The following is a 25,963-nucleotide window of genomic DNA, read 5'->3' on the forward strand; positions in this document are numbered from 1 at the left end:
GCAAAATTAAACGGCGCTTTGTGGGGTAAAAGCATTGGAGCCACCTAGTCTAGTTTAAAAATAGTCCCATCTGTTGCTGGTTTCTATCTGCATGATACTATTCCCAGGATACCTTAGTAACCAGGGCTCCTGGGGTCATTTAGGGGGGCAGGTACTAAGGAGGGGTGGATGTGCTGGGAAATGGGAATGGGATATGTATTGACAGATCCCTTATTCAAACAGCAGGGCAGGTGGCAGTTGCTCTCTGAGTGGTTGATGACAGTTAATGCCCCTCTTACCCCATCCCTTCCTCAGTTACCAATGCCTTAAGCCTTCAAGGCTTGGGAGGTGCTGGGAAAAGGAAAGTTCTCCTGGGGACACAAACCTCAGGGTTCATCTCTTCCCTTTGCCTCCATATAGAACCACAGAGGTTTTAAATCCAATTAAGAGTCCATAAGGCCAGGGACCCCAGTAGCCAAACCTCAGTTCCTCCTCAGCTCGTAGTTGATGTAGGGGAAACAACTCAGGTATCTAGTCTGATGAGACAGTGGATTTGGGATACAGAACGTGGTTCTGAGTTGTGCTTCCCCCATCATATCTGCTGCTACCTCTTGTTTTGTCTGGTTGATCACTCAGGTTACACCTGGGGTTGGAGATGGTGTGCTCAGTCAAGGCTGGTCACAAAAAAAAAAGAAAAGGCCTAAAGACTAGAAGTGGTCAAATACGGAAATATTGTGTGTGGACTCTAGAAACCACACATTGATAAGCTTAATGTTGATTTTTCTGGCACAGTTCTGGATTATTAAAAGAGATGGTTTATGAGTATTTAGAGACAAATGTGATGATAGATACCAACATGAGTTCATCCCAGCCAAATCCTGACTATTTTCTTTTTGCCAAGTATCTCTAAAGAGGTAGATTTGGGAAACTGTAAACATTGTATCTTCTTGATTAACATATGCCAGCCAAAGACTGCCAGGAATACACCTGTAGTCAAACAAATTGGGTTTAATGCTCACTGCAGTTATGGAGAGTGTGCCATGGGACCCATGCCTAGCAAAGGGACATTAGAAAGGACTTTTAGGACTTGGGACTATGGTTAAGTGATTTGGGGGAAGGTTCAAGGAAGTGGGGCTTGGTTCCACTGGGTGCTGTCAGGGAAGCAGGGATACTTCTGTGATTGGGTATCTTAACTAGGAAAAGAGCAGACTAGAGTGAAGCTGAAATTGGTAATAAAGCAGCAGTCACCCATTAGTTGGGAGAAGGGGATGTTTGCTATTTCATGACTTGCACACTGACCTTGTTTTGTGTTGAAACAAAATTGTGAAGTGTGATCTTGGTTTTTTTGCCTCACTTCATCACAGTCACTGAGTGCCATTGTGTGATGTTGGTGTTTCATGAGATTGTGTCCAGTAGGAGAACATCATTTCCTAGCTGTGAGCCCAGGTCAGCCCTTAACAACCCGAAGCCCAGCACTGCCAGGCCTGTCCCCAGATGGCAGGGCTGCTTTGCTCTTCCTCATCTGCTAAGTCATTGCAGATAAGAGAATAATTATGGGTCAGTTAATGGTAGAGTTTGGCGGAGTCAAAACTCAACATCTTTGTGTAGTAAATGTTGATTAGCACATTTTGTTAGAGAAACTTCTGGTCTCTAGTGATACACTCAAGGGCTATGTTTTATTTAAAAAATTTATATAAAAATATGAAAAGCCCTGTTACCAACATTAACACACGGAAATACCAAGTAAACCTGAAAGTGCTGTAACTTGGATTGACAATTAACCCAAGAGGTCAGTTTGGATCAATTTCGATTGACCCTCTCCCTAAAAAATTGCTTGAGCCTATCTGAGAAAGAACTGCAGAGAACTACATTAGCAATAATTCACATGAAAACAACACAGGACTTCAATTGGTTACAAAAAAATTAAACTCTCAGTCCTATAGTATGTCAATCCATAAATACTAAGAGCCTGCTATGTTCTAAGCACCTTCTGAGGAGCTCCAAAAGGGTAAGAGAACCATAGTAATACATTGTAAATATAACAGTTCTACCACGTCTTTTTGAGTGAAACCACTCTTAAAGGATTGTGTGTTCTAAGTGTAATTTTCAAAGAGGCCCATTGATAAATCAGTGGGGATAGCAGAAAAAAAAACCTGACGAGACTGAGGGGAAACCTAATAGATGTCTTCAAATATTTGAAGGCTCTCCAATGGAGAAAAGGTCCTGTCTTGCCACATAGGAAATAAATAGGGAGTTCTAGAATAATAGCTAACATTTACTGAGTACTTAATAATATAAGCCAAGGCACTGTGCTAGGCACTTTACATGCAATTTCTCTTTGACACAATGGGTACTGTTATACAACCCAGTTTGCAGAGGAGAAAGGCTTAATGAGAGTATGCTGCCCAGGGTTGTTCTGCAACTACTAAGGAATGGAGCCAGGCATTCAGGCAGACTCCAGACTTGGCATAAAAAAGTTCTAATGATAGACCGACTTTGCAGTAACTTTTGAGGAATAATAGAGGAAATTACCTCAAATCCTGTTGCCCCTTCCATCTTGGAGAGAGGGCAAGGACTAGGTTACCACATCTAATCCTCTCCCTCCCTGAGGATGTTAATGAAGTTTACATATTAAATGCAGATTGCAAATCCAGGAAGTTTGGGTATTCTCACTTAGACACTTCCTCGAACAAATGGCCATGCTTTCTCCTGTTACAGAGTTACTGCTTATCACCACCAGGTGGCACCTGGGCTGCAGAATTGTCTACTGGCAGGGACCCACCCTGTTTACTTGTTCTGGTGCCTGCATTGCAGCTGCAGCTCCTATGCCTCCTGGGCCTCAGCTGGGAAGAGACCTTCCTGAGGATTAGCTTTCATCTTCCATAGACTGTCTTTGGTAGAAGGGTCTGATGATCTAGATGGGGTGAGAAAGCAGAGAAGCTTGGAAAGAAACTCCATAGGTCACCCTCTCACCCCCCAGCCTAAGTGACCTGCTCCTCCTACTCTAGTGCTTGGCAAAATTCAGTTTACAGAGAGATTTCCCTCCAAGGAGGCTCATCCATTTTCCTGCTGTATTCTGCATAGTGAGCAGGTCACTCTTACCTCTTCCAGATTCCATGAGCTCCTTACTACCTGCCTTACCTCTGAGAACACGGAAGATGTAAAAGGCAGAAAGTTGTTCCTTACAGTTCTGCACACTGAATGAAGCACTCTAGATACTGTTTAGCCTCAGGGAAGTAGAGAAGGGGAAGTCAGAAAATTTAAGATTAAGGGGGTTAAACAGAGTTGATGAAACAGTCTGATAGAATCTATGCCCTGCAGAGCCAGATAATATTTATCTGCTGCAGATCTAGTCTCTCCCCACCAATCAACCCTACTTTTCCTGTTGCTTCAAACAATAACACAACAAGCTCCACACATACTGCATTAAAAGATAATCATTTTATGACCAATTCTTCCCTCCTGAGCTTCCAATTAGTTTAGTTTCTAAGTCCAGTTAACTAGTAACAGTAGTCATCATCAATGTACCCTGCGCTTTTCCCTTCCTACACGTACACTATACAACATGGAATTGCATTAGTTCTACATGTGACTGTATTCCGAACTTTCCTTCCAACTCAGGCAAATAAGAAACAGAATTGTCTCATTACTCTTCATTTCAGTTCCTCAGGGTCAGGGAAATCATGGGAAATGTAATCAATTCCACTGTAGCCGAGGCATCTCCTCTCCCCACTCCCGCCCCCACCGTTTGGGAGCCAGTTTAATTTGCCCTCTATGATAAAGATAACTAAATCTTGGAGATTACTAATAAGAAATAAAGCCTCACTTCCTATACACACCGTTTTCTCTCTGTCTCTCTCTCTCTTCCCTGAAGGCTGGAGAATCCTAACTCTAATTCTCGTATTCTCCAGTTTTTCTGTAGCGTCTGTCGTTACACTGCACAAAGTAGAGGGCTGAAGACCGCATAGACAGAACCTTTCATTCCACATGGGGTGTTTTGTAAGGACAGCCACGGAAACCCCGAAGAATAAGAAACGTGCTTAGAATATAAAAACTACGGAAAGCTGACAAACGAACATGTAGGAATTCCAGACAAATCCTGCCAAACCGTCCGAACGGAGTGGAAGTAAATCCTCATCCTCCACAACCCCTCAACCCCAAGTCCCTCTAAAACCGAGTAATTGGCGGTGCGGCTCCGCATGACGTCATACCACAGGCACTACCATTCCACTTGGGGGAGCGCGGGGGCTTCATCTCTTTAAATGGTACACCACGCCTCCTCTTTCTGACCAATCAAATGCCGCTCTTTTAGCCTCTTTCCTCCTTTTCCCGCCATCCCAGACTGCCCATCTTGACACTCGGTCTAATCAGGGAGGTCCTGCCTCTCCCGAGCCCTAGCGCCTCCCGGCGGAAGAGGGGCAGGGTTTCTGTCTTTTGACTCCGCCTTGGTCTATGCAGCGCCGGCCAACCCGAGCCCTCAGAAAGAAGGGGCGTGGCTTAAATTCCCCTCCCCCAGCCCAGGGGTTACGGTTTGTTGGGGGCAGCTGGTCGCTAGGCTAAGCAACCTTCTCCTGGTCTCTGGGTCGGGCGGGTCCTCCCAGAGGTAGCACCATGGAGCGCTCTCCTGGAGACGGCTCCAGCCCCAGCCCCAGCCCCGCGGATCAGCCCTCTGCTCCCTCCGACCCCCCTGACCAGCCCCCCGCTGCTCACACAAAGCGGGACCTGAGTTCTGGGAACCAACCTGCCGGCCCAGGCGCGGCGGGTGAGGCCCTAGCGCTGCTGACTTCATTCGGGCGGCGGCTGCTTGTGCTCGTGCCGGTGTACCTGGCTGGGGCAGTGGGACTCAGCGTGGGTTTCGTGCTCTTCGGCCTCGCCCTCTACCTGGGCTGGCGCCGGGTCCGCGACGAGAAAGAACGGAGCCTTCGGGCAGCGCGGCAGCTGCTGGACGATGAGGAGCGGCTCACGGCGAAAACACTTTATATGAGCCATCGAGAGCTACCTGCCTGGGTGAGCGAGCACCCTCAGTGCTGCATAGCCCCCTCATAGCCCCTCGGCTCTAGGGCTCTCCCTCCCTGTCCCTAAAGTCAGCTTCCCACCCTGGGGCCATGGGAGGGAGACTCCCCTCTCGCCCCGCTAGCCGGCTGCCTGCTAGGACGCGCCACTCTTGGGACCCGGTAGCCACTCTTCCCCCTTTCCCCCTCCTTTCCGCGTGCCCAGATCCTGATCCTTCCACAGAATCAGGACTTCTTCCTCTGCGCTTGGGCAGGAGCAGTTATAACATCTGGGGAGCCTGTCGCAGCTGTGGCTCTCCCTCCTAGCCAAGACGCTTGAGCGTTCCTCGCTTCTGGTGCCACTCGCGCCTTGCTGCTCCCGGACATCCCCGTTGCGGCTCAGAGGGTTCCCTCGTCACTCCAGTCTTCCTTGGGACTTTTCTCTCTCTCTCTCTCTCTCTCTCTCTCTCTCTCTCTCTCTCTTTTTTTTTTTTTTTTTTTTTTTTTGTCTATTTAAGGCCATAATGTTCTCCCTTTTCCCGCTCTTATCTCCGGGTACCCGCCGGGACTCGACCCCGGGAGCACTGCTCGGGGGAGCCACGGGACCCGGACAGACCCCCGACCCCCGCCTTGCAGCCCCAGGCAGCTGGGCCGCAGCGCAGCGGAGGCGGCTGCGGGACTCAGGGCGGGGGTGCGGGGGAGGGGGGAGGGTAGTCCGACTGACTGCTGCAGTGCCCGCTGCCCACACTTCACCGCCCCTGGCCGGCCCCACCCTTTTCCGGACTGCGCGCTGCGCTTGCTCGGTTGGGACCCGGGCCCTATTTCTGCGCCCCCTCACCCCCCTGCCTGCTCTCAGCCCTCGCCGGGGCAGAGCCCGTTACACGGCCCCTCCCTGCCCCCGCCTTCCTGCCCCTCCCAGCGGAGGTGCGGTTCTACGGGGGAGAATGGCAGAAGAGCGGAATCAAAGTTGACACTAGACAGATACAGCCATGCTGCGCAGGCCCAGGGCTGGAGAGGGGAAAGGGGGAGAAATGGTCCCAGGGGACATGTAGCCCAGGCAGCAACTGGCTATTCCTCCTACTCCTCATCATGGAAAAGCAGTCTTCTTCCTGAGGCGACTGTCCCTCCTCCTCCGCCAATACAAACCACAGGTGTCCTTCTTTCCCATAAAAGGCACACTAACGAAATAAAGAAGATGAAGAAAAAAACAAAAACGGCCAGCACTTCTGGCCCCTCAAAGAGCTGCTTCCCTCTTCACCTTCTTGGTGTAGAAGCCCCAGTCCAGGGTGAAGTGGGAAGGCTGCAAAACGGAACCAAGAATTCTCTAATCCCAGGGTTTCCTCCTTAAACTCTGGTTTGTCAGGACCTCCCCCTCCAGAAAGAATGTTGCCCTTCTCCTCCCTCCCTCTCTGCTCCAGCAGCTGTCTTCATTTCACATCCCCAGCTATCCACAGAGCAACTTTGGCCCACATGCCGTCAGCGCCCCTTGTCAGAGAGACCTCAGAGCCCGGAAACCCCGTGGAGGGGTGAATCCTCTGAACATCCTAGCACCTCCAGGCCAACCCCTGGGTGTGAGGAGGCCCTGTCACACTTTGGTTTCCTTTCCTCTGTGGGCACACCACCCAGCATCTTAGTAGGAGACCACAGGTGGAGGCTGTGCTCATCCCTACCTCTCCCTTCCCCACCTCTAGGTCAGCTTCCCAGATGTGGAAAAGGCTGAGTGGCTAAATAAGGTGAGCATGATGGTCTTGATTTTTATTTTTCATGAGGAAGGAATGGGGTTCGTTTCTCTTGCCAGACCCTGCCACTCGTCAGGTCTGGCCCCAGTGCTCTCTGCGAGGAGGATTCCGAAGGAACTTGCCTTTAGGAGGAAGATTGGGCTCTCCTGTGACGGGTTCCCTCTCCTTCCAGATTGTGGCCCAGGTCTGGCCTTTCCTGGGCCAGTACATGGAGAAGCTTCTGACTGAAACTGTGGCCCCGGCTGTTCGAGGCTCTAACCCCCATCTGCAAACATTTACATTTACACGAGTGGAACTGGGTGAAAAGGTATGTGTGTAGGAAGGAAAATAACTGGATGGAGGAGATGAGCCAGGGAAGGTGGGTGGCCCAGAAGATACTCCTCCGTTTCCCTCTTCTCTCTCTCAAGAATTCATCTCTCTGCAGCCACTGCGCATCCTAGGAGTCAAGGTTCACCCTGGCCAGAGCAAAGAACAGATCCTCTTGGATTTGAACATCAGGTAACACCACTCACTCTTCTTGCTTCCCCTTCAGCAGGATCCTGATCACTCTGCTTCACTCCCCTCCCCCCATTTCAGCCTAGTACTAACCCTCTTCGTTCGCTTCCTTATCAACCCCTAGCTATGTAGGTGATGTGCAGATTGATGTGGAAGTGAAGAAATATTTCTGCAAAGCAGGCGTCAAAGGCATGCAGGTGGGGCATGTGTCAGGGGCACCCATAATAGGGAGACTTTGCCCTAAATTTCATCGGATGTGGGGAAGTTGAAAGTTGGAAAAACCAAAGCTGGGGAAGTTTGGGAGGGAAAGAAGTCCTTTTGTAGAGAAATGCTTTGATCTTCTTTTTTGGCCCCAGCTACATGGTGTCTTGCGGGTGATTCTTGAGCCGCTCATCGGGAACCTTCCTATTGTGGGGGCTGTGTCGATGTTCTTTATCCGACGCCCGGTAAGGGAAAACACCGAGCTGAATGGGGAAGCAGGGAAAACAGAGAGGATTGGGAGGGAGAGAGTGGCCAGCTCTGGGGCATGGGGGAGGGAAGGCTGAGGGGTCTGGCAACTGTTGGATGGGTGTGGCCATACCAGCTTGTGCTCTGTGCTGATCTCCCTGCTCTTTCCTTCCAGACCCTAGATATCAACTGGACAGGGATGACCAACCTGCTGGATATCCCAGGACTCAGGTATCAAGGATTTATTGAGCACCTAAGTGTTCCAGCCCTGGGCTGGGGGTTTTCGGGATACCAAGCAGTAAAAGATACAACTGATATCGTCCAGGAGCCTTGATCATCCTAGCTGGAGAGAGAAGACAGATACCCCTGAAAAGTTCCATGCTGTTATTTTTCTCCTGTGGGGGAGCATGTTTGCGGATAGAGAAGGAAGAGGGCTGCAGAAAGCTCAGCAAGAGGAAAAAGAAAAAGAAGAGCTGGGACAGTAGTGAAGAGACAGAGCAGTAGGTGGGGAATTAGGGTGGAAGAGTAGCAAAAACGGATTTTGAAGAAAGGATGTCCCTCTAGCGTTAGGTCACTCTCAGTTGTGGAAAAGAAAGCTGGGGTTGGGGGGTGGATATTGGAATTTGGGGCCACGTTCAGCTCCTTTTCTACCCCCCCATCCAGCTCCCTCTCTGACACCATGATCATGGATTCCATTGCTGCCTTCCTTGTGTTGCCCAACCGATTATTGGTGCCCCTTGTGCCTGACCTTCAGGATGTGGCGCAGTTGCGTTCTCCTCTTCCCAGGGTATGGCCTCTCCAACATCAGATAGATCCTTCTTTCAGGAACCTCATGCTGGGTCCTTAGTTTTTTACCATCTGATTCCTATGCCCAGGGCATTATCCGGATTCACCTGCTGGCTGCCCGAGGTCTGGGCTCCAAGGACAAATACGTGAAGGGCCTGATCGAGGGCAAGTCAGACCCCTATGCACTTGTGCGAGTGGGCACCCAGACATTCTGCAGTCGGGTCATCAATGAGGACCTCAACCCCCAGTGGGGAGAGACTTACGAGGTGGGACAGCTGAGGAGTGGGAATTGTGTCAAATGGGGGAGGCCCTGGGAGGCTGTGAGAGAAGATCCTGATTGGATGATCCTCACAGTGTAGCCCATGAGACCCTTAACGCTGTAATGTTCTTCAGGTGATGGTCCATGAGGTCCCAGGGCAAGAGATTGAGGTGGAGGTGTTTGATAAGGATCCAGACAAAGATGACTTTCTGGGCAGGTGAGACTCTGCCTGTGTTAGGATTCTAAAGCCCCAGTGCTACCACGGTTGCAGAAGCAATTATAATCTCCTTCCAGGCCTGGGAATTGTGTATCATTTTCCTTCTTAACACCCTCTTCCTGCCTTCACCTGCCTTCTCCCTATCTCTCTCTCTCTCTCTTTCTCTCTTTCTCTCTCTCTCTCTCTCTCTCTCTCTCTCTCTCTCTCACACACACACACACACACACACACACACACACATCTGCTGAGTACAAGAAGGGAGTCTGAGATTTGCCGTTTATTTCTGGGTGGGTGAGTGGAGGGCCAGTGACATGCTATTAATTACAACACATTCTCCTTTTTCCCCCTCTCACTGTCCCCTCCCCACCCCCTCTAGGATGAAGCTGGATGTAGGGAAGGTATTGCAGGCTGGAGTGCTGGATAATGTAAGTTGAGAGAAGAGGAAGAGGGAGGGTGGTCTCACCCATTGGGTTGACAATAGTTGCTACACTGGTAGAGAAGAGGTTGGGTAAATATCTGATCTCTGTTATACCTCACTTTCTTCTATCCCTCCAGTGGTTTCCTCTACAAGGTGGGCAAGGCCAAGTTCACTTAAGGCTAGAATGGCTGTCACTTTTGCCATCTGCAGAAAAACTGGAGCAGGTAACCAACCTGGCAAACAGGAAGCTGGCAGGGGAGAAACAGATGACTGGAAATATGGGGAACTGGAGGGCAAGGGTCTGACTACCGACCCCTTCCCTCTAGGTTCTGCAGTGGAATCGAGGAGTCTCCTCCCGACCAGAGCCACCATCAGCTGCCATCTTAGTTGTCTATCTGGACCGGGCCCAGGATCTTCCTGTGAGTGTGGCTTCTGAGGGCAGCTGAACAGGAAACCCTGGATGCAGCATTCCCATACCCTGTCTTGCCCCTGCCAACTGGGCTTCAGAAGCAGCAGCATGTAACACAAGGGTTCCAAGGAGGGGATCAGAGCCACCTCAGGGAAAAGATTCTGATGAGAGCCCTACTTCACTCACGGAGACAAAACCAAAAACACCAAGATGGTGACTTTCTAATTCTTCCCCCACAGCTAAAGAAAGGGAACAAGGAACCCAATCCCATGGTACAACTTTCAATTCAGGATATGACCCAGGAGAGCAAGGTGAGGGCCAGGATATCATTGTGGGAGATGGTGTGTGTGTGTGTGCCCACACATGCGTGCCTGGTGGGGTAGGGGAGGATTGTTCTTGAGATGAAGTCTCCCCTTTAGGCTGCCTGTAAAGGCAAAGGTTTTCTGGAGAAACAGGAATGGGTACTGCAGCACGTAACCTTAATCCCATCCTGTGCGTCTCCAGGCTGTCTACAGCAACAACTGCCCAGTGTGGGAAGAGGCCTTCCGGTTTTTCCTGCAAGACCCTCGAAGCCAGGAGCTTGATGTGCAGGTGAGACGATCACCCCACTGAGCTCCTTCTGAATACCCTATTCTGCCTTCCCAGGTCTGTATCCCCTTCTTCCATCTGCCTTTTGATCACTATTTCAGTCCATCTACATAGACTCTCCACCTCCTTGAAGCACTCCATTCTTCCCCAACTATCTCTCTAGAATCATTCTTTATAACTGAGAATTGTATACTTAAAATGAGTGATTTTATGGCAAGTTATGCCTCAGTGAAATTATTTTTAAAAAAAGAACATATTGAGTACTTAGCCTTTTATATTTTTCCTTATTTAGTTTAATTGTAACAAAACAACTTGTACACTTCTAACATTTAAAACTAAGCATCATCTTTCCTTTTCAGTGGAAAAAGAAAATGTGAAAATAAACAGAAGCAAAATTACAATAGAGAATGTCAATTCCAAATAAGATTCTACAGGTTCTAGGGCACCTGGTTGGCTCAGTCAGTTAAGCATCCAGCTCTTGATCTCAACTCAGGTCTTTCTTTACGTTTTTTTGTTTTTGTTTTTTTTTTTTTTTTTGGGACAGAGAGAGACAGAGCATGAACGGGGGAGGGGCAGAGAGAGAGGGAGACACAGAATCGGAAACAGGCTCCAGGCTCCGAGCCATCAGCCCAGAGCCTGACGCGGGGCTCGAACTCACGGACCGCGAGATCGTGACCTGGCTGAAGTCGGACGCTTAACCGACTGCGCCACCCAGGCGCCCCTCAACTCAGGTCTTGATCTCAGGCTTGTGAGTTCTGACTGGGTGTGAAGCCTACTTTAAAAAAAAAAAAAAAAAAAAAAATCTTACAGGTTCTGTCGATTCTCCCATCAAGTGGCAGGGCTCAAGTCATGATTAGAATTTTATTTTATTTTTTTAATGTTTATTTTGCAAGAGAGTGTGTACTCTTACATGAGCTGGAAAGGGACAGAGAGAAAGAATCCGAAGCAGGCTCCACACTGTCAGCACAGATCCCGACTTGGGGCTCCGTCGCACAGACTATGATATCATGACCTTAGCTGAAATCAAGAGTTGGTTGCTTAGCTGACTGAGTCTCACCCAGGTGCCCCAGGAGAGAATTTTATTTTAAAAGTGTCATCTTAAACTGCAAGAATGTCTGTTAAACATCACAATTAAACATGCCAGAGAAGCCATGTAGACATCTAGAAGCTTAAAGTTCACAGAAAAAAACATGAAACAGTATCTGCCTTCATGAAGTTTACTGGCTAGTTTCACAGACAAGACACATATGTATAAAACCATCCAGAAATTATTAAATATTAACTAATGGGAATAAAGTACCCATAATGTAGTGCTAAGGATAGCCAAAGAAAGGTACGGAGGCTTGAGCAACTAGAGAGATTTTGTGAAGAATTTTAGGTGGGCCCTGAGTGATTAATAGGATTTAAATAGGCAGGGGGAGGGAAAATAAGTAAATAGAGTAAACTAAAAAAAAGTAACAAATTTTTTAAAAATAGGTAGGGGGAGGAGAATGAGAACTTTTCAGATAATGGGAACAGGATGAGCAAAGGCAGAAGGAACGATGGAGTAGGTGGACTGTTAAGTTGGCTAGAGTAGGACAAAAGGTGATTGGCACAGAGCAAATGAAGCTGGTGGTAGGTTACAATTTCCCCAATAGGTCTTTTTCCTAATCTCTTCACTACATCCCCTCTTCCTGTGCCTCTAGGTGAAGGATGACTCCAGGGCCTTGACTTTAGGGGCACTGACCCTGCCTCTGGGTCGCCTGCTGACTGCCCCTGAACTCACCTTGGACCAGTGGTTCCAGCTCAGCAGCTCTGGCCCAAACTCCAGGCTCTACATGAAATTGGTTATGAGGGTATGGAGACAGAGGAAGCACTGAGGGTGGTAAAGGGCCTTGTAGACTCCTTGGTATTAAGAGTAAGGAAGGGGAATCCTCTAATATGTGTGGAAGAACCTATCAGGCACACAAAAGTGTTTGTTGACCTAACTGGGGAAGAAATAGTGTGTGAGTAGGAAGAGTGTGGAGGGAACCTTCTAGAGATGAGCCCAGCCAAAGCAGAAACCTGTTTTCTCGGTCAGAGCCTCTGCTCTGCCCCCCCCACCCCCACATACCTTGCTTGCAGGTGGTCAGCTGCACTTCTTTGATTTGACAACTACACTACCCTTCCCAGATCTTGTACTTGGATTCATCAGAAGTGCACTTTCCCACCGTGCCTGGAACACCTGGTGCTTGGGACCCGGACAGTGAGAGCTCCCAGGCAGGCAGCAGTGTGGATGCCCCACCTCGACCTTGTCATACTACTCCTGATAGTCACTTCGGGACTGAGGTGAGTCTATATCTAGAAAGGACTAGGGTCGGTTGCCTAAGTGTGCAAAGCCTGTTTTTCAGGGCTGGTTTTGTCAGGTTTATCTCTCACAGCCATCTGGTGCCTCTGTCTGTCCCTTTTGCAGAATGTGCTTCGGATCCATGTATTAGAGGCCCAGGACCTGATTGCCAAAGACCGTTTCTTGGGGGGATTGGTAAAGGGCAAATCAGACCCCTATGTGAAACTAAAGCTGGCAGGACGAAGCTTCCGGAGCCGTGTTGTTCGGGAAGATCTCAATCCCCGCTGGAATGAGGTTTTTGAGGTCAGAATTGAGCAGCTGGGACTCCTCTTGAGTCCCTTCCCCTTCTTCCCTCTAGCTCTGAGAGAGCCCCAGGGTCAGAAAGCCCTCCGGGGTTCAGGTGATTGAGGGGGAGGTTCCTAGTCATTTGGGAGAAAAAAGGAAAGAATCCCCTTTGCACTATTCTCTCCCACTAGGTGATTGTCACATCGATTCCAGGCCAAGAGCTAGACATTGAAGTTTTTGACAAGGACCTGGACAAGGATGACTTTCTGGGCAGGTGAGAGGATGGGAGTCTGGCAGCGAAGACAGGCTGGGCCTCTGTAGGCCACGGAAGTCTGGCTCTGGGGAGACAGAGTCATGGCTCTGACCGTTGGCCTCTTGTTTAAATCTTTCTCCTCTACAGGAGTAAAGTGAGTCTCACTGCAGTCCTAAACACTGGCTTCCTTGATGAGGTGAGCAAGAAATTAGAATCAATAATCCTTCCTGATCTTGACCCATGTCTCACTCTTCTAGTCCCTCTGTCCCCACATCCTCAAGCCTTAACCCTGCCTACTTCCTCAGTGGCTGACTCTGGAGGACGTGCCATCTGGCCGCCTGCACTTGCGTCTGGAGCGTCTGACCCCCCGGCCCACTGCTGCCGAGTTAGAGGAGGTAGGGAATGGACTCCAGATGGGTCAAGGCGAACTCTTGTGTCAGCTTCCGAGGTGTAGGCCAGGCCCCAGTATGTCAGTCACCACTCCCCAAGCCGAGTGTGTCTTCCCACAGGTGCTGCAGGTGAACAGTTTGATCCAGACGCAGAAGAGTGCAGAACTGGCAGCGGCCCTGCTGTCCGTTTATCTGGAGCGGGCGGAGGACCTGCCGGTGAGATCTGCTCCCCACGCCCCATAGCTCCCTGGCCCTTGCTCCGCCTCCCTCAGGTTTGGATGCCCCTGGTGTATTTGGAATAGTAAATTCCAAATTCCTCTTTCCCAGGGTGGCTCTGGGGTGGGAAGAATGGTCTGTTTGAGGCCAGGAGGGTGGTGGCTGTCAAGTAATAATGGGGACCTGGTCACTGGCTGTGGATGGAATTTGTGAGGGGAGCGGGGGATCTGCCTAACGAGGTCTAAATTTAAGACCGTATTTAACACAATATTCTGTCTCTTAGCTCCGAAAAGGTACCAAGCCTCCCAGTCCTTACGCTACTCTCACTGTGGGAGATACTTCTCACAAGACGAAGGTATTAGAAAATGCCACAGGGCTGTCTGGGAGGGATGAGAGATGCAGAGGAGAGAGTTCCAACCACTGACCGTAACCCTTCATCTCCACCAGACTGTTTCCCAAACTTCAGCCCCTGTCTGGGATGAGAGTGCCTCCTTTCTCATCAGGAAACCAAACACTGAGAGCCTGGAGTTGCAGGTACTATAAATTCATTCTGTGAACATTCTGCCATCACGGGCTGGGCACTGAACCAGGCACAGGGCGTTCAGAGATAAAAGATCTAGTTCTTATCTTTATGGAGCTCACACTCTCTTTTGGGAGAAAACCACGGAAAACTTCCAGACTGACAACTGCTGACGAAAAGGCACTGTGGGGAAAAAAGGAGGGCTTTCATGTCAGACTAGGGGAAAAGGTAAAGGCAATAAGAGAGGCATCCTTAGATGACCTCTGAGCTTAAGGGTAAACAAACTCTGACCAAGAAGAGAAGGAAAAGTCTTCAGGCTGAGAAGAGAAGGAGCAGAAAGAAGGCAAATTATAGATAAGAGAGGCAGACAGAAGCAAGATCACAGGGGCTCTTGAATATTATGCTAAGAATCTGGATTTATCTAAAGGCACAGGGAAACAGTTGAGGGAGTGAGGGGAGGGGTGGGGCAGCCTGGATGGCTGAGCGTCTAACTTCGGCTCAGGTCATTATCTCACAGTGGTTTGAGAGTTCCAGGCCCCACATCGGGCTTGCTGCTGACAGCTCAGAGCCCACTTCAGATCCTCTGTCCCCCTCGCTCTCTGCCCCTCCCCTACTCGTGCACTCTATCAAAATTAAACATATAAATAAATAAATGAGTGAGGGGTGACACACCCAGATTTGCACTTTACAGAGATCATGCTGATAGCACGATAAAGAATGGACTAAAGGAAGATGATGCTGGAGGCAGGGAAATCAGTTAACAGTCTATTAGAGTAATAAACAAGAAATGACCAAGCTTGGATGGTATTTGGTGGTGGTTAATTTGACATGGGGGGAGATGGAACAAGGAACAGTCGAGATGCTAACTCCTGGGTTCTTAGCATGGGGTAGCTGGACAGAGAAGGGTGCCATGGCCAACACAGGGAATGCCCAAAGCAGGAGTTTAAGAGTTTTTTGAAAATGTTTATTTATTTATTTTTGAGAGAGAGTGGGGGGCAGGGGACGGAGAGAAGAGAACACCAAGCAGGCTCCATGCTGTCAGTGCAGAGCCCAACAAGGGGGCTCGATCCCACAAACCCTGAGATCATGACCTGAGCCTAAATCAAGAGTCTGACGCTTAACTGAGTCACCCGGGCACCACCAAAGCAGAAGTTTTTTAATTTGAGATCTCTGAGACCATGCAAGGGGAAAGAGCCATCCAGAAGGTGCATCTATGGCCCACTATGGTGTTCCTCCCTCTCCCTCTTGTTTGAACATCATGAATAAGCACCGTGTAGCAACTGTAGCCGTGGGTATGAGGAGCATTCTTAGGGATGTAGGGTGAAAAGAAGACCAAGGATGGACACATTGAGCATGGCAGCAGTGAAAGGGCAGGCAGAGGAAGAAGCGCCCTTCAAAGGGCCTGCAGCGTGGCCAGGGCAGTGGGGTGCGCACCAGGAAAGAAAGGGTTAAGGAAACCAAAAGAAGAATGTATGAAAAGATAAGAAGTAGCCAAATGTTACTAAAAAACAAAATTAGGGCCACCTGGGTGGCTCAGTCTTGGTTTCGGCTCAGGTCATGATATCATGTTTTATGGGTTCGAGCCCCACATCAGGCTCTATACTGACAGCCCAGAGCCTGCTTGGGATTCTCTCTCTCCCTCTGCACCCCCCGCCCCACCAACTCATGTGCTTGTGTGCATTCCCGCACTCTCTCTCTCTCTCTCAAAATAAATATAATAAAAAATTAGATGACCAAAAACTATTGATTGACTTTGAAAATGAGGTCACTGATTATTGGAGCAACTTCAATGGCATGAAGAGTGAAGGGTGAGCAAAAGTAAAGAGGTATGGGAGTGGGGAGAGGGCGGTAATATAGGGGTGCCCTTCCCCTTCTGAAGTGTGAAGAGTCAGATACTTTCTAAAATTGATAAAACAATAAGTAGAGAATTATAGGAACAGAAACCAATAGAACTTAATGGAACTATCAACAACACAAGCAAAGATAGAGAAGAGATGCAAATGAGCTCAATTCTTGACCTTGCATTGCAGGTCAGTAGACACCAAAGCTGACAAATCACAATAAAGTGATATATAGGCATATTAGTTAGAATTATGCTAGAACTAAGAAAACAGAAAGGGTTTACAGGTAGTTACTTAGGAATAAGGAAATGGGGTTGGAAGGGCAGGAAATATTTAATTCCATTTTTACTGTTCTTTTTCTCCACCTATGCAGCTATTACAGCCCTTGGGCATAATTTGTGAATGCCTGGGAAGTACAGATAGCATGGTCCACTCTGGTTAGGAAAGGAAGGGAAGCGGGACCAGCAACATGGCTTCTCTGTCACAAAGGGGAGTCTCTCTCTGAAACCACCCAAGTGTCCAAGCGTTTGGAACTAGAACACCAGGGTTAAATCATTGACCTCTTGACTCCACAGGTTCGGGGCGAGGGGACTGGTGCACTGGGCTCACTTTCCCTGCCCGTCTCGGAGCTACTTGTGACTGACCAGCTCTGCTTGGACCGTTGGTTTACACTTAACAACGGACAAGGGCAGGTGCTGCTGAGAGCACAGCTGGGGGTGAGTGCCAGGAGATGACGGGCCAAGGGCCACGCCCTCATAGCAAGGGAGCTGAGCACGAGTCTGCCCTGCTCACGGCCTTCTTGCCTACCTAGATCCTGGTGTCCCAGCACTCAGGAGTGGAAGCGCACAGCCACAGCTACAGCCACAGCTCCTCATCTCTGAGTGAAGAACCAGAGCTCTGGGGGGGGCTGCCTCATATCACTTCCTCAGCCCCAGAGCTCCGGCAGCGCTTAACACATGGTGACAGGTAAGGGCCTTGGACAGAAAGATGGGGTGCAGTCAGGAATACAAAGGATAAGCCACAGGCTCCCGAAGTACGACCTTCTTCCAACACTATCTCCATCTCTCCATAGTCCCGTTGAGGCTCCAGCAGGGCCCCTGGGCCAGGTGAAACTGACTGTCTGGTATTATAGTGAAGAACGGAAGCTGGTCAGCATTGTGCACAGTTGCCGGTGAGACCCTATGCTCCGGGTTCCCACCCTCCCTCCCCCCATCTTGGACTGTCTTCTACCTTCATCTCCCTGTTGCAGGGCCCTTCGACAAAATGGACGGGATCCCCCGGACCCCTACGTGTCACTGTTGCTACTGCCAGACAAGAACCGGGGCACCAAGAGGAAGACCTCACAGAAGAAGAGGACCCTAAATCCCGAATTCAGTGAGCGGTCAGTCAGGCATTCAGGGGGAGATGGCAGGCTTGGGAAGGAACCCCTGCCCCTAAGACCCAGTCCCTCCCCAGGTTTGAGTGGGAACTGCCCCTGGATGAGGCCTTGCGGCGAAAGCTGGATGTCTCTGTGAAGTCTAATTCCTCCTTCATGTCAAGAGAGCGTGAGCTGCTGGGGAAGGTAAGAGGGTGAGGACAAGCAAGGCAAAGGTAAGACTTAGAAGCTGCTGGTAATGAGGCTATAGTCCCTCAGGGACTTAGGAAGGAAGCACTGAAGGTGACAGTACTATACAGGTGGTCTGCATAGTACCAGACCGCCGCACTGCACTGGTTTGGACCAGGAATATGTGATGATGGGATGTGGTCTTTGGAGATGTCAAAATAACACCTTGCTCCTACCATCATCCACACAGGTGCAGCTGGACCTTGCAGAGATAGACCTTTCCCAGGGAGCGGCCCAATGGTGAGTATCGGATAGGCGGGGAATGGGCCTGGATATTTAAGTAAGAGAAATCCCAATCATAGGAAGGGAGAAAAGAATGCATTCTGAGGTGAGAACTGTTGATTCGCTGAAGTATAGGAGCGCTTGGGTCATGTTTCATTTATAAGAGGACACAGGTCACCTTTCTACCTGAGCTTCCTCTGCGTGTTCCCACAGGTATGACCTCATGGATGACAAGGACAAGGGCAGTTCCTAGGAGCCAAGGATTACCAGCCTGACTACTGTCTCCTTGCCTTGCCTCTTGCTGCATCACCTCAATGTGATGAGCCTACAGCTAGGGCCCAAGGGCAGAGCCTGTGCCCCTCACCCTCTCACCTCCCAGGCCCATGCCAGGGCCTTTGCCTGACCAAAGAGGAGGACCACAGGTTACCCTTTACTGCATGGCCTCAGGCAGAGACCTGAGCTGGCTATTTCCTGCTCTGCCTGCACATTCTTCTCCTTCCCTCCCAAGTCCTCAGGGCCTTCTGTACCTGTGCCTGGCCACTGGCAGCACCTGCAGTGGCATCAGCTTATGCCAAATATAGCTTTTGGAAAGACCTTTTTTTCTTTAATTGGATGCTCACCTTCTTCCCCACCATGAACAGTCAGGGAGGGTAAACACATAGGTGGGAAGGTGGACAGGCTAAACACTCAAGAGTCTCTTGGACTATTGCATGTAGTAAATGTACAGCAACCCAGGCCCACAGGGCCAGTTCTGTCCCCACTTTTCCTCAAGTCTGTCCTGCAAACTACACCTGCTGTGATGACGAGGGCAGTCTCTTCACTCACTTTGGGAATGAGAACACTTAGATCCTATCCAAGCCTTCAAGTAGTGGATATCAATCTTGGAACCTCTAGCTGGTGCTGTGCAGAGGAACTCGGAGGACTCGGGCCAGCAGGGCCAATGTTTTGCCCAGGTGCCTAGGCTGTTAACTCACTGATGAGAACTGAATCTCTTGGTTTTGCACCAACTCTGCCAATCCACTGTATCTTACATTAAACATTATACTCAAACCAGCTGTGGCTCTTTTCCTTAAGGACAGGGAATCCAGCTTCTATCACTATTTGCAGATGACATGACATTCTATTTAGGAAACCTTAAAGACCACCAAAAAAACCGTTAGAACTCAAAATTCAGTAAAGTTGTAGGATACAAAATCAACATACAAAAATCTGTTGCATTTCTAATCAGGTACATTAAAACAATCCCATTTACAGTGGTTTCAAAGAGTGAAAGACCCAAAAATAAATTTAACCAAGGAGGTGAAAGACCTGTACGCTGAAAACTATAACACTTTAGGAAAGGAACTGAAGACAGATAAAAGACATTCTATGTTCATGGACTGGAAGTATTGTTAAAATGTCCACACTACCCAAAACAACATAGAGTCAGTGTAATCCCTATCAAAAATCCAATGGCATCTTTCACAGAAATAATCCTAAGATCTGTATGGAACCACAAAAGTCCCCAAACAGCCAAAGCAATCTTGAGAAGGAAGAACAAAGCTAGAGGCACCACATTCCTTGATCTCAAAGTATATTGTAAAGATATAGTAATGAAAACAGTAAGGTATTGACATAAAAAACAGGTCAACACAACAGAGAGCCCAGAAATAAACCCACACATACAGGTTTCCTCTGCTATCTGAAGGTAGAACATTCCTGTGAAACCTTTCCTAATCTGAAATAATGTAAAGTGAAAAATTAATTCCCATTAATTTATATGGAGAAATTTCTTTGAGAATTCCCAGACCCCAAAAATAGTCTCTTCTAGGCTTCTCTGACCCTTGAGGGCACATCTTGCAAACAGATGCACAAAATAAATTGAAATAATGCACAGACGCTTATAGTTCAAAGCTATGGCCATTTGATGCTGAGTACAGTTCCCAGGGAAGAAGCTTGGTTCTCCCTGCTTGGGATGCCCGCTCTCCCTATAATAGCTCACTGCAAAACAAAAGCTGAACACCATTTTTGCTTTTCATTTTTTCATAAAAGCAAAAATCCCCTTTGTAATTCTTTCGGTTAGTGAAAGATACTAATATAGGTATTTCTTTAAAGTGGCCTAAGGGTGCCTAGATGGCTCAGTCGGTTGAGCATCTGATTTTTTTAAGTTTATTTTTATTTATTTTGAGGAAGAGAATTCCAAGCAGGTTCCACACTGTCAACACAGAGCCCGATGTAGGGCTCAATCTCACAAACCGTGAGATCATGACCTGAGCCAAAATCAAGAGTGGGACGCTTAACCTACTGAGTCATCCAGGTGCCCCTTGACTCTTGATTTCAGGTCAGGTCATGATTCCAGGGTCATGGGACTGAGCGCCACTTTGGGATCCTCGCTGAGCGTGGAGGCTGCTTAAGATTCTCTCCGGGGCACCTGTGTGGCTCAGCTGGCTCTTGATTTGTCATGATTTCACAGTTCATGAGTTCAAGGGCCATATCAGGCTCTATGTTGACTGCAGAGCCTGCTTGGGATTCTCTCCCTCTCTGTCCCTCCCCTGCTCGTGCTCTCCCTCTCAAAAAAAAAAAAAAAAAAAAAAAAAAAAAAAAAAAAAATTTTAATGGATTAAACACTTAGATATAAGACCTGAAATCATAAAAACTAGAAAAAAATATAAGCGATAAGCAACTTGACATAGATCTTGGCAACGTTGTTTTTGAATATGACACCCAAAAGTAAAGGCAACAAAAGCAAAAATAATCATCTACATCAAAAGCTCCTGCAAAGCAAAAGAAACCAACAAAATGAAAAGGTAAACTACTGAATGGCAAAAGTATTTGCAAATTCATATATCTGATAAGGGGTTAATATAAAAATATATAAAAAAAAAACTTTTACAAAACTCCATAGCAAAAAAACCAAACCAAACAAACAAAAAAAATCCAATTAAAAAATGGGCAGCTCTGAAAAGACATTTTTCCAAAGATGACATACAGATGGCCAACAAGTATCTGAAAAGATGTTCAAGATCACTAATCACCAGGGAAATGCAAATTTAAACCACAATCACCTTATACCTGTTGGAATGGTTATTATCAAAAAGACAAAGAGGTAGTAAGTGTTGGTGAGAAAAGGGAACCCTTGTATACTGTTGGTAGAATATAGATTGGTGCAACCACTAGGGAAAACAGCAATGGAGGATCCTCAAAAAATTAAAAACAGAACTGCCATGTGATCCAACAATTTCACTTCTGGGTATATATCTAAAGGAAATCAAATGATTATCTCAAAAAGATACCTATCAGCTGAGAATCTAGCTGGGGGCTCTGGAGCCGGTGGGTGCCTGGGGCCAGTGGAGGAGGAGGAAGCCGAGGAGGTTGGGGTGACTGCTTAGGTGACATCTGATGAAATTAGTGAATAAGCAAATCAGCTATGTCTTACACTCCGGGTATTGGTGGTGACCCTGCCCTACTGGCCCAGTGTATCTCTTCCAATATCCAGAGGATCACACAATGTTGCAACAGAAGCAGCAGTATACTACCCAACTTGCCAAAGAGACCAGAGTTTGGATCCCTGCCCACCACCCCCAGCGAACAGCGTCAAAGGAAAATACAGAAGGATTGCTTAGTGGCTCAATTCACGACATCACTGACAAACTTTCAAAAGGTCCAGAGGGAAGCTGCTGCGAAAGAGAAAGAGTTTGTTGCTCGAGTAAGAGCCAGTTCTAGAGTATCTGGTGGTTTTCCTGAGGACAGCTCAAAGGAAAGGAATCTTGTATCCTGGGAAGGCAAGCTCAACCTCAGGTGCAGGTGCAGAATGAAGAAATTACAGAGGATGACCTCTGCCTTATTCATGAGAGAGAACCTTCTATTAGGCAACTTGAAGCTGATATTATGGATATTAATGAAATATTTAAAGATTTGGGAATGATGATTCACGAGCAAGGAGATGTAATAGCATAGAAGCCAACGTGGAAAACGCGGAGGTGCACGTTCAGCAAGCAAACCAGCAGCTGTCAAGAGCAGCAGAATATCAGCACAAATCCAGAAAAACCCTGTGCATCATCATTTTTATCATTGTCATCTGACTTGTAATTCTCGGTCTCATCGTATGGAGAGCGAAAGGCTGAATTATAAAGGAGCACACTGTTGCACTACATTCTCAAATTATGTACGAAATTTCCTGTAATCATGGTTTATTACATTATTATTATTTTAAAGCTATTGCATAAAGGATAGCTCCCATACTTTGTCATTTTTATTTGGCAGGGGGAAGTTTCTTTTGGATTCAATCTGATATTTTCTAATACTGAAAGTTTTTCTCAGTATCACTGCTGGCATAACTCCCATGCTTTTCAATCTAGTAACTCTGAGGTTTTGTCCACAATGTATATGCTTTTCATTTATAATTTATTTGCCCTGGTGACTTAGCTTTTGGAATCAGTAAATTTAAAGGTAGGTGTGTGTGTGTGTGTGTGTGTGTGTGTGTGTGTGTTCTGTGTGCATCTGTCTCTTGTCACAGAGTGACATGCACCCAGATTTGTGTGACTTCAATAAAAAATCTCAAATTTAATTTTGATATGGGCCAGCAGAGGAAATATTCTCAATAACTTAAAGTTAACCCACCTGTTTGTGGTGTTTTGTTTTGTTTCGTTTTCTGGTTCATAACAGCACAAATTATCTATTTAACTTTTATTGTTGGTTTTCTCTTAAGACCTTTGTTCAGTCTAAATGAAATCAGTGAGTAATTTCCTAGAATATCTCATCCTCCTGATGTATATACACTAAACATTTGCTGTAGATTGCCTAGTAAAACACTAAGGATAATTGTTTTTGCATAGGACCTGTTTAAGTCTGATGTTTGCTGGGGTATGTGTAGTCACTATAAATGTTTAATGTAATTTGGAGGAAGAGTATGAAAAATGAGTTCATACTATGTTAGAAATCTGGAGATCCAACTTGTTATTCTGCTGTGTACTTTCATAGCTATTAGGATGGAAAACTAATTACCTTCCCTGAAATCCTTCAGAATTATGGCTACATGTGTATCCTTGGGTCAGAATTACTTTTGGGGAGCAACTTTCCCAGAATTATTGTTTTTGAGCACTAACACTTAAAATTTAATGTTTACCCTGCATACCATTTTGTACCATCCTTCATTAGAAAACAATGTGGATGTTTGCCAATTAACCACTTGCCTTTTTAAATCAATGTTGTTTTTGATGCACTAATCTGAATACTGTAAAGAAGATTGTCTTACTTTATAGTTTGTATTTTATAACAATGTTCTTATATAGCAGTTTGATAGTGAAGTCAGTGTTTTACATGGCAAGCTATGAGACTCCAAATGGGAACAAATAAAATATTAAGTAAAGCGTGTCTTTGCAACCAAAATAAAGATGATTTTAAAAGTGAAAAAAAAAAAAAGATACCTGCACCCCTATAGTCCCTGCATCATTACTGACAACAGCCAAGACAAGAAAACAACCTATGTGACCACTGAAGAATGAATGGATAAAAAAATGTAGCACATGTGCATGGCATGTGTGTGTATACACACACTATGGAATATTATTCAGCCATAAAAAGAAGGAAATCTTACCATTTATATCAACATGGATAGACCTCAGGGGCATAATGCTAAGTCAAATGAGTCAATTACTAAGTGATCATACTTATATATGGAATCTAGTATACTAATAATACTAAAAAGAGCTCATAGATAAAGAGAACAAACTAATCGGTGATTGCCAGAGGTGGGGGTTGGGGGTTGGGGGATGGGAGAAATGGGTTAGGGTGGTCAAAAGAAACTTTCAGTTAAAAACTAAATCCTGGGCGGGGTGGGGGGGTTTCTGGGTGGCTCAGTTGGTTGAGCGTCCGACTTTGGCTCAGGTCATGATCTCATGGTCTGTGAGTTCGAGCCCCACGTCGGGCTCTGTACTGACAGCTCAGAGCCTGGAGCCTGCCTTGGATTCTGTCTCACCCTCTCTCTCTGCCCCTCCCCCGCTCATGTCCTGTCTCTCTCTCTCTCTCTCTCTCTCTCTCTGTCAAAAATAAGTAAACATTAAAAAATATTTAAAAAACAAAACAAACAAACAAAAAAAAACTAAGTCCTGGGGATGTAATGTAGAGCATGGTGATGACAGTTAATAATACTGTATCGTATATTTGAAAGTTGCTAAGAGAAGAGATCTTAAAAGTTCTCATCACAAGGAAAAAACCTTTTTTGTAATAATGTAAGGTGATGGATGTTAACTAGACTTTATAATTTTTTAAATGTTTTTATTTATTTTTGAGAGAGGGAGAAAGAGTGGTAGAGGGGCAGAGAGAGAGAGAGAGAGAGAGAGAGAGAGACAGAGACATGCAGAATCTGAAGCAGGCTCCAGGCTCTGAGCTGTCAGCACAGAGCCCAATGTGGAGCTCGAACTCGTGAAATGCAAGATCACAACCTGAGCCAAAGTTGGAAGTTTAATTGACTGAGCCACCCAGGGGCCCCAAGACTTACTTTATTATTCTGAGATGTATACAACTATTGAAACATTATGTTGTATACCTGACACTAATTTAATGTCATACATCAATGTTAATGTTTTTAAGTAAAACGGGAAAAAATGAAAGTTAAAATTTTTAAAAAGCCTTTCAATTTATGAACCATGCCAGTTTAAGGAGTGGTCAGAATGTAGTGTGGTTGTGGCCACCAAGAAAGTTGGTTCTGTTGGAGCATGTGGGTGGCTCAGACAGTTAAGTATCCGACTTTGGCTCAGGTCGTAATCTTATGGTTTGTAAATTCGAGCCTCGCGTCGGGCTCTGTGCTGACAGCTTGGAGCATAGAGCCTACTTTGGATTCTGTGTCTCCCTCTTTCTCTGCTCCTCCCTCGCTCATGCTTGCTCTCTCTTCCCCTCAGAAATAAAATAAACATTAAAAAATTTTAAAACAAAACAAAAAAGAATGTTGGTTTTGTTGAGGGTGGTCAAGGAACCTGTGTGAAGTAGCTACTGTTGAGTTTCCAATCAAGTCTGTTACCCATCTATTGTCTGCTGACCATTATGATCTCATGGGCTCTCCAGGGAAAGGAGTCCTAAAGCCAGTGAACCTGGAAGCTCTGTGCTACAGCATGGGCTCAAAGTGTGTCTTAGTAGCAGGGTTAGCCATATCCAAAAAGGCTTCAGGCCTACCTGATGGGCAGCAAAATGAGAAATATTTTACAACCATTCATATATGTTCACTTTTAACTCTTCCTCTTTTGGGACGCTTTCTAGAATGCAAGCTGTAGAAGCTGTACCCTATCTGTTTCAAAAAAAAATTTTTTTTAATGTTTATTTTTGAGAGGGAGAGAGACAGAGACAGAGAGAGAGTGAGGAAGGGAAAGGGAAAGAGGGAGACACAGAATCTGAAGCAGGCTCCAGGCTCTGAGCTGTCAACACAGAGCCCGATGTAGGGCTCAAACTCACAAACCATGAGATCATGACCTGAGCCGAAGTCAGATGCTTAACCAACTAAGCCACCCAGGTGCCTCCCATCTGTTCTAAGTACCACATGAAAGGAGAGTGAAGTGGACGAACAGTGAATTACTGAAAACAGGGTCAGTGGACTAGGAACTTGGAGATTTCATAACTGCATTGGGAGTGGGGGTGCTTTATCATCTTCTCTGGAAGAATATAAACCTTAGGAGGCTGTCTGTCCACTAGGAGGAGAAGAAAGGCTCAGGGGGGAATAAAAAAGCATTTATAAACTCAGTTCCACAAGGAGTTGTCAATTTCACCTTATTAGCAAAAGCTGAATTTAAGTTTCATGCCATCTACTAACTCAGCTCCTATTTTTTCAATAACTCTTTTGTACTTGCTGCTGGTTCTTCTGCCATCTCTGTTTCCTTCCCATCAACCTAAGAGGATTCTTAAGCCTTGGTCATGAGCCAGAGGTCTCAGTTGCCCTCCCCCCGACCCAGAAACTTAAGGAAGGAAACCCAAAGAACACAGGGCAGAGGAAATTACATGTCTAAAGTTTCTGGTCTACAGATGGACTTGACA

At 46.9% G+C, this 25,963-nt stretch overlaps 1 protein-coding gene and 1 pseudogene across 1 annotated transcript; both read left to right on the forward strand.

Moving 5' to 3' along the window:
- Window positions 1–3,974: 3,974 nt before the first annotated feature.
- Window positions 3,975–19,015, forward strand: ESYT1 (extended synaptotagmin 1). The gene is made up of 31 exons (XM_042946841.1): window positions 3,975–4,986; window positions 6,662–6,703; window positions 6,882–7,016; window positions 7,134–7,207; window positions 7,329–7,401; window positions 7,561–7,650; window positions 7,827–7,882; window positions 8,315–8,438; window positions 8,527–8,703; window positions 8,831–8,913; window positions 9,290–9,338; window positions 9,469–9,555; window positions 9,658–9,750; window positions 9,980–10,051; window positions 10,245–10,331; window positions 12,014–12,163; window positions 12,480–12,635; window positions 12,760–12,936; window positions 13,110–13,192; window positions 13,319–13,367; window positions 13,477–13,566; window positions 13,681–13,776; window positions 14,060–14,131; window positions 14,224–14,310; window positions 16,713–16,853; window positions 16,949–17,103; window positions 17,210–17,308; window positions 17,387–17,518; window positions 17,593–17,698; window positions 17,931–17,980; window positions 18,176–19,015. Exons 1-31 carry the CDS (start codon window positions 4,591–4,593, stop codon window positions 18,213–18,215), a joined length of 3,321 nt encoding a protein of 1,106 aa, XP_042802775.1. The 5' UTR covers window positions 3,975–4,590; the 3' UTR covers window positions 18,216–19,015.
- A 2,009-nt stretch (window positions 19,016–21,024) lies between these two features.
- On the forward strand, window positions 21,025–23,309 carry LOC122223643 (annotated as a pseudogene).
- The last annotated feature ends 2,654 nt before the right edge of the window (window positions 23,310–25,963 follow it).

Source organism: Panthera leo, chromosome B4, assembly GCF_018350215.1.
Source record: "Panthera leo isolate Ple1 chromosome B4, P.leo_Ple1_pat1.1, whole genome shotgun sequence".
Taxonomy (NCBI): Eukaryota; Metazoa; Chordata; class Mammalia; order Carnivora; family Felidae; genus Panthera; species Panthera leo.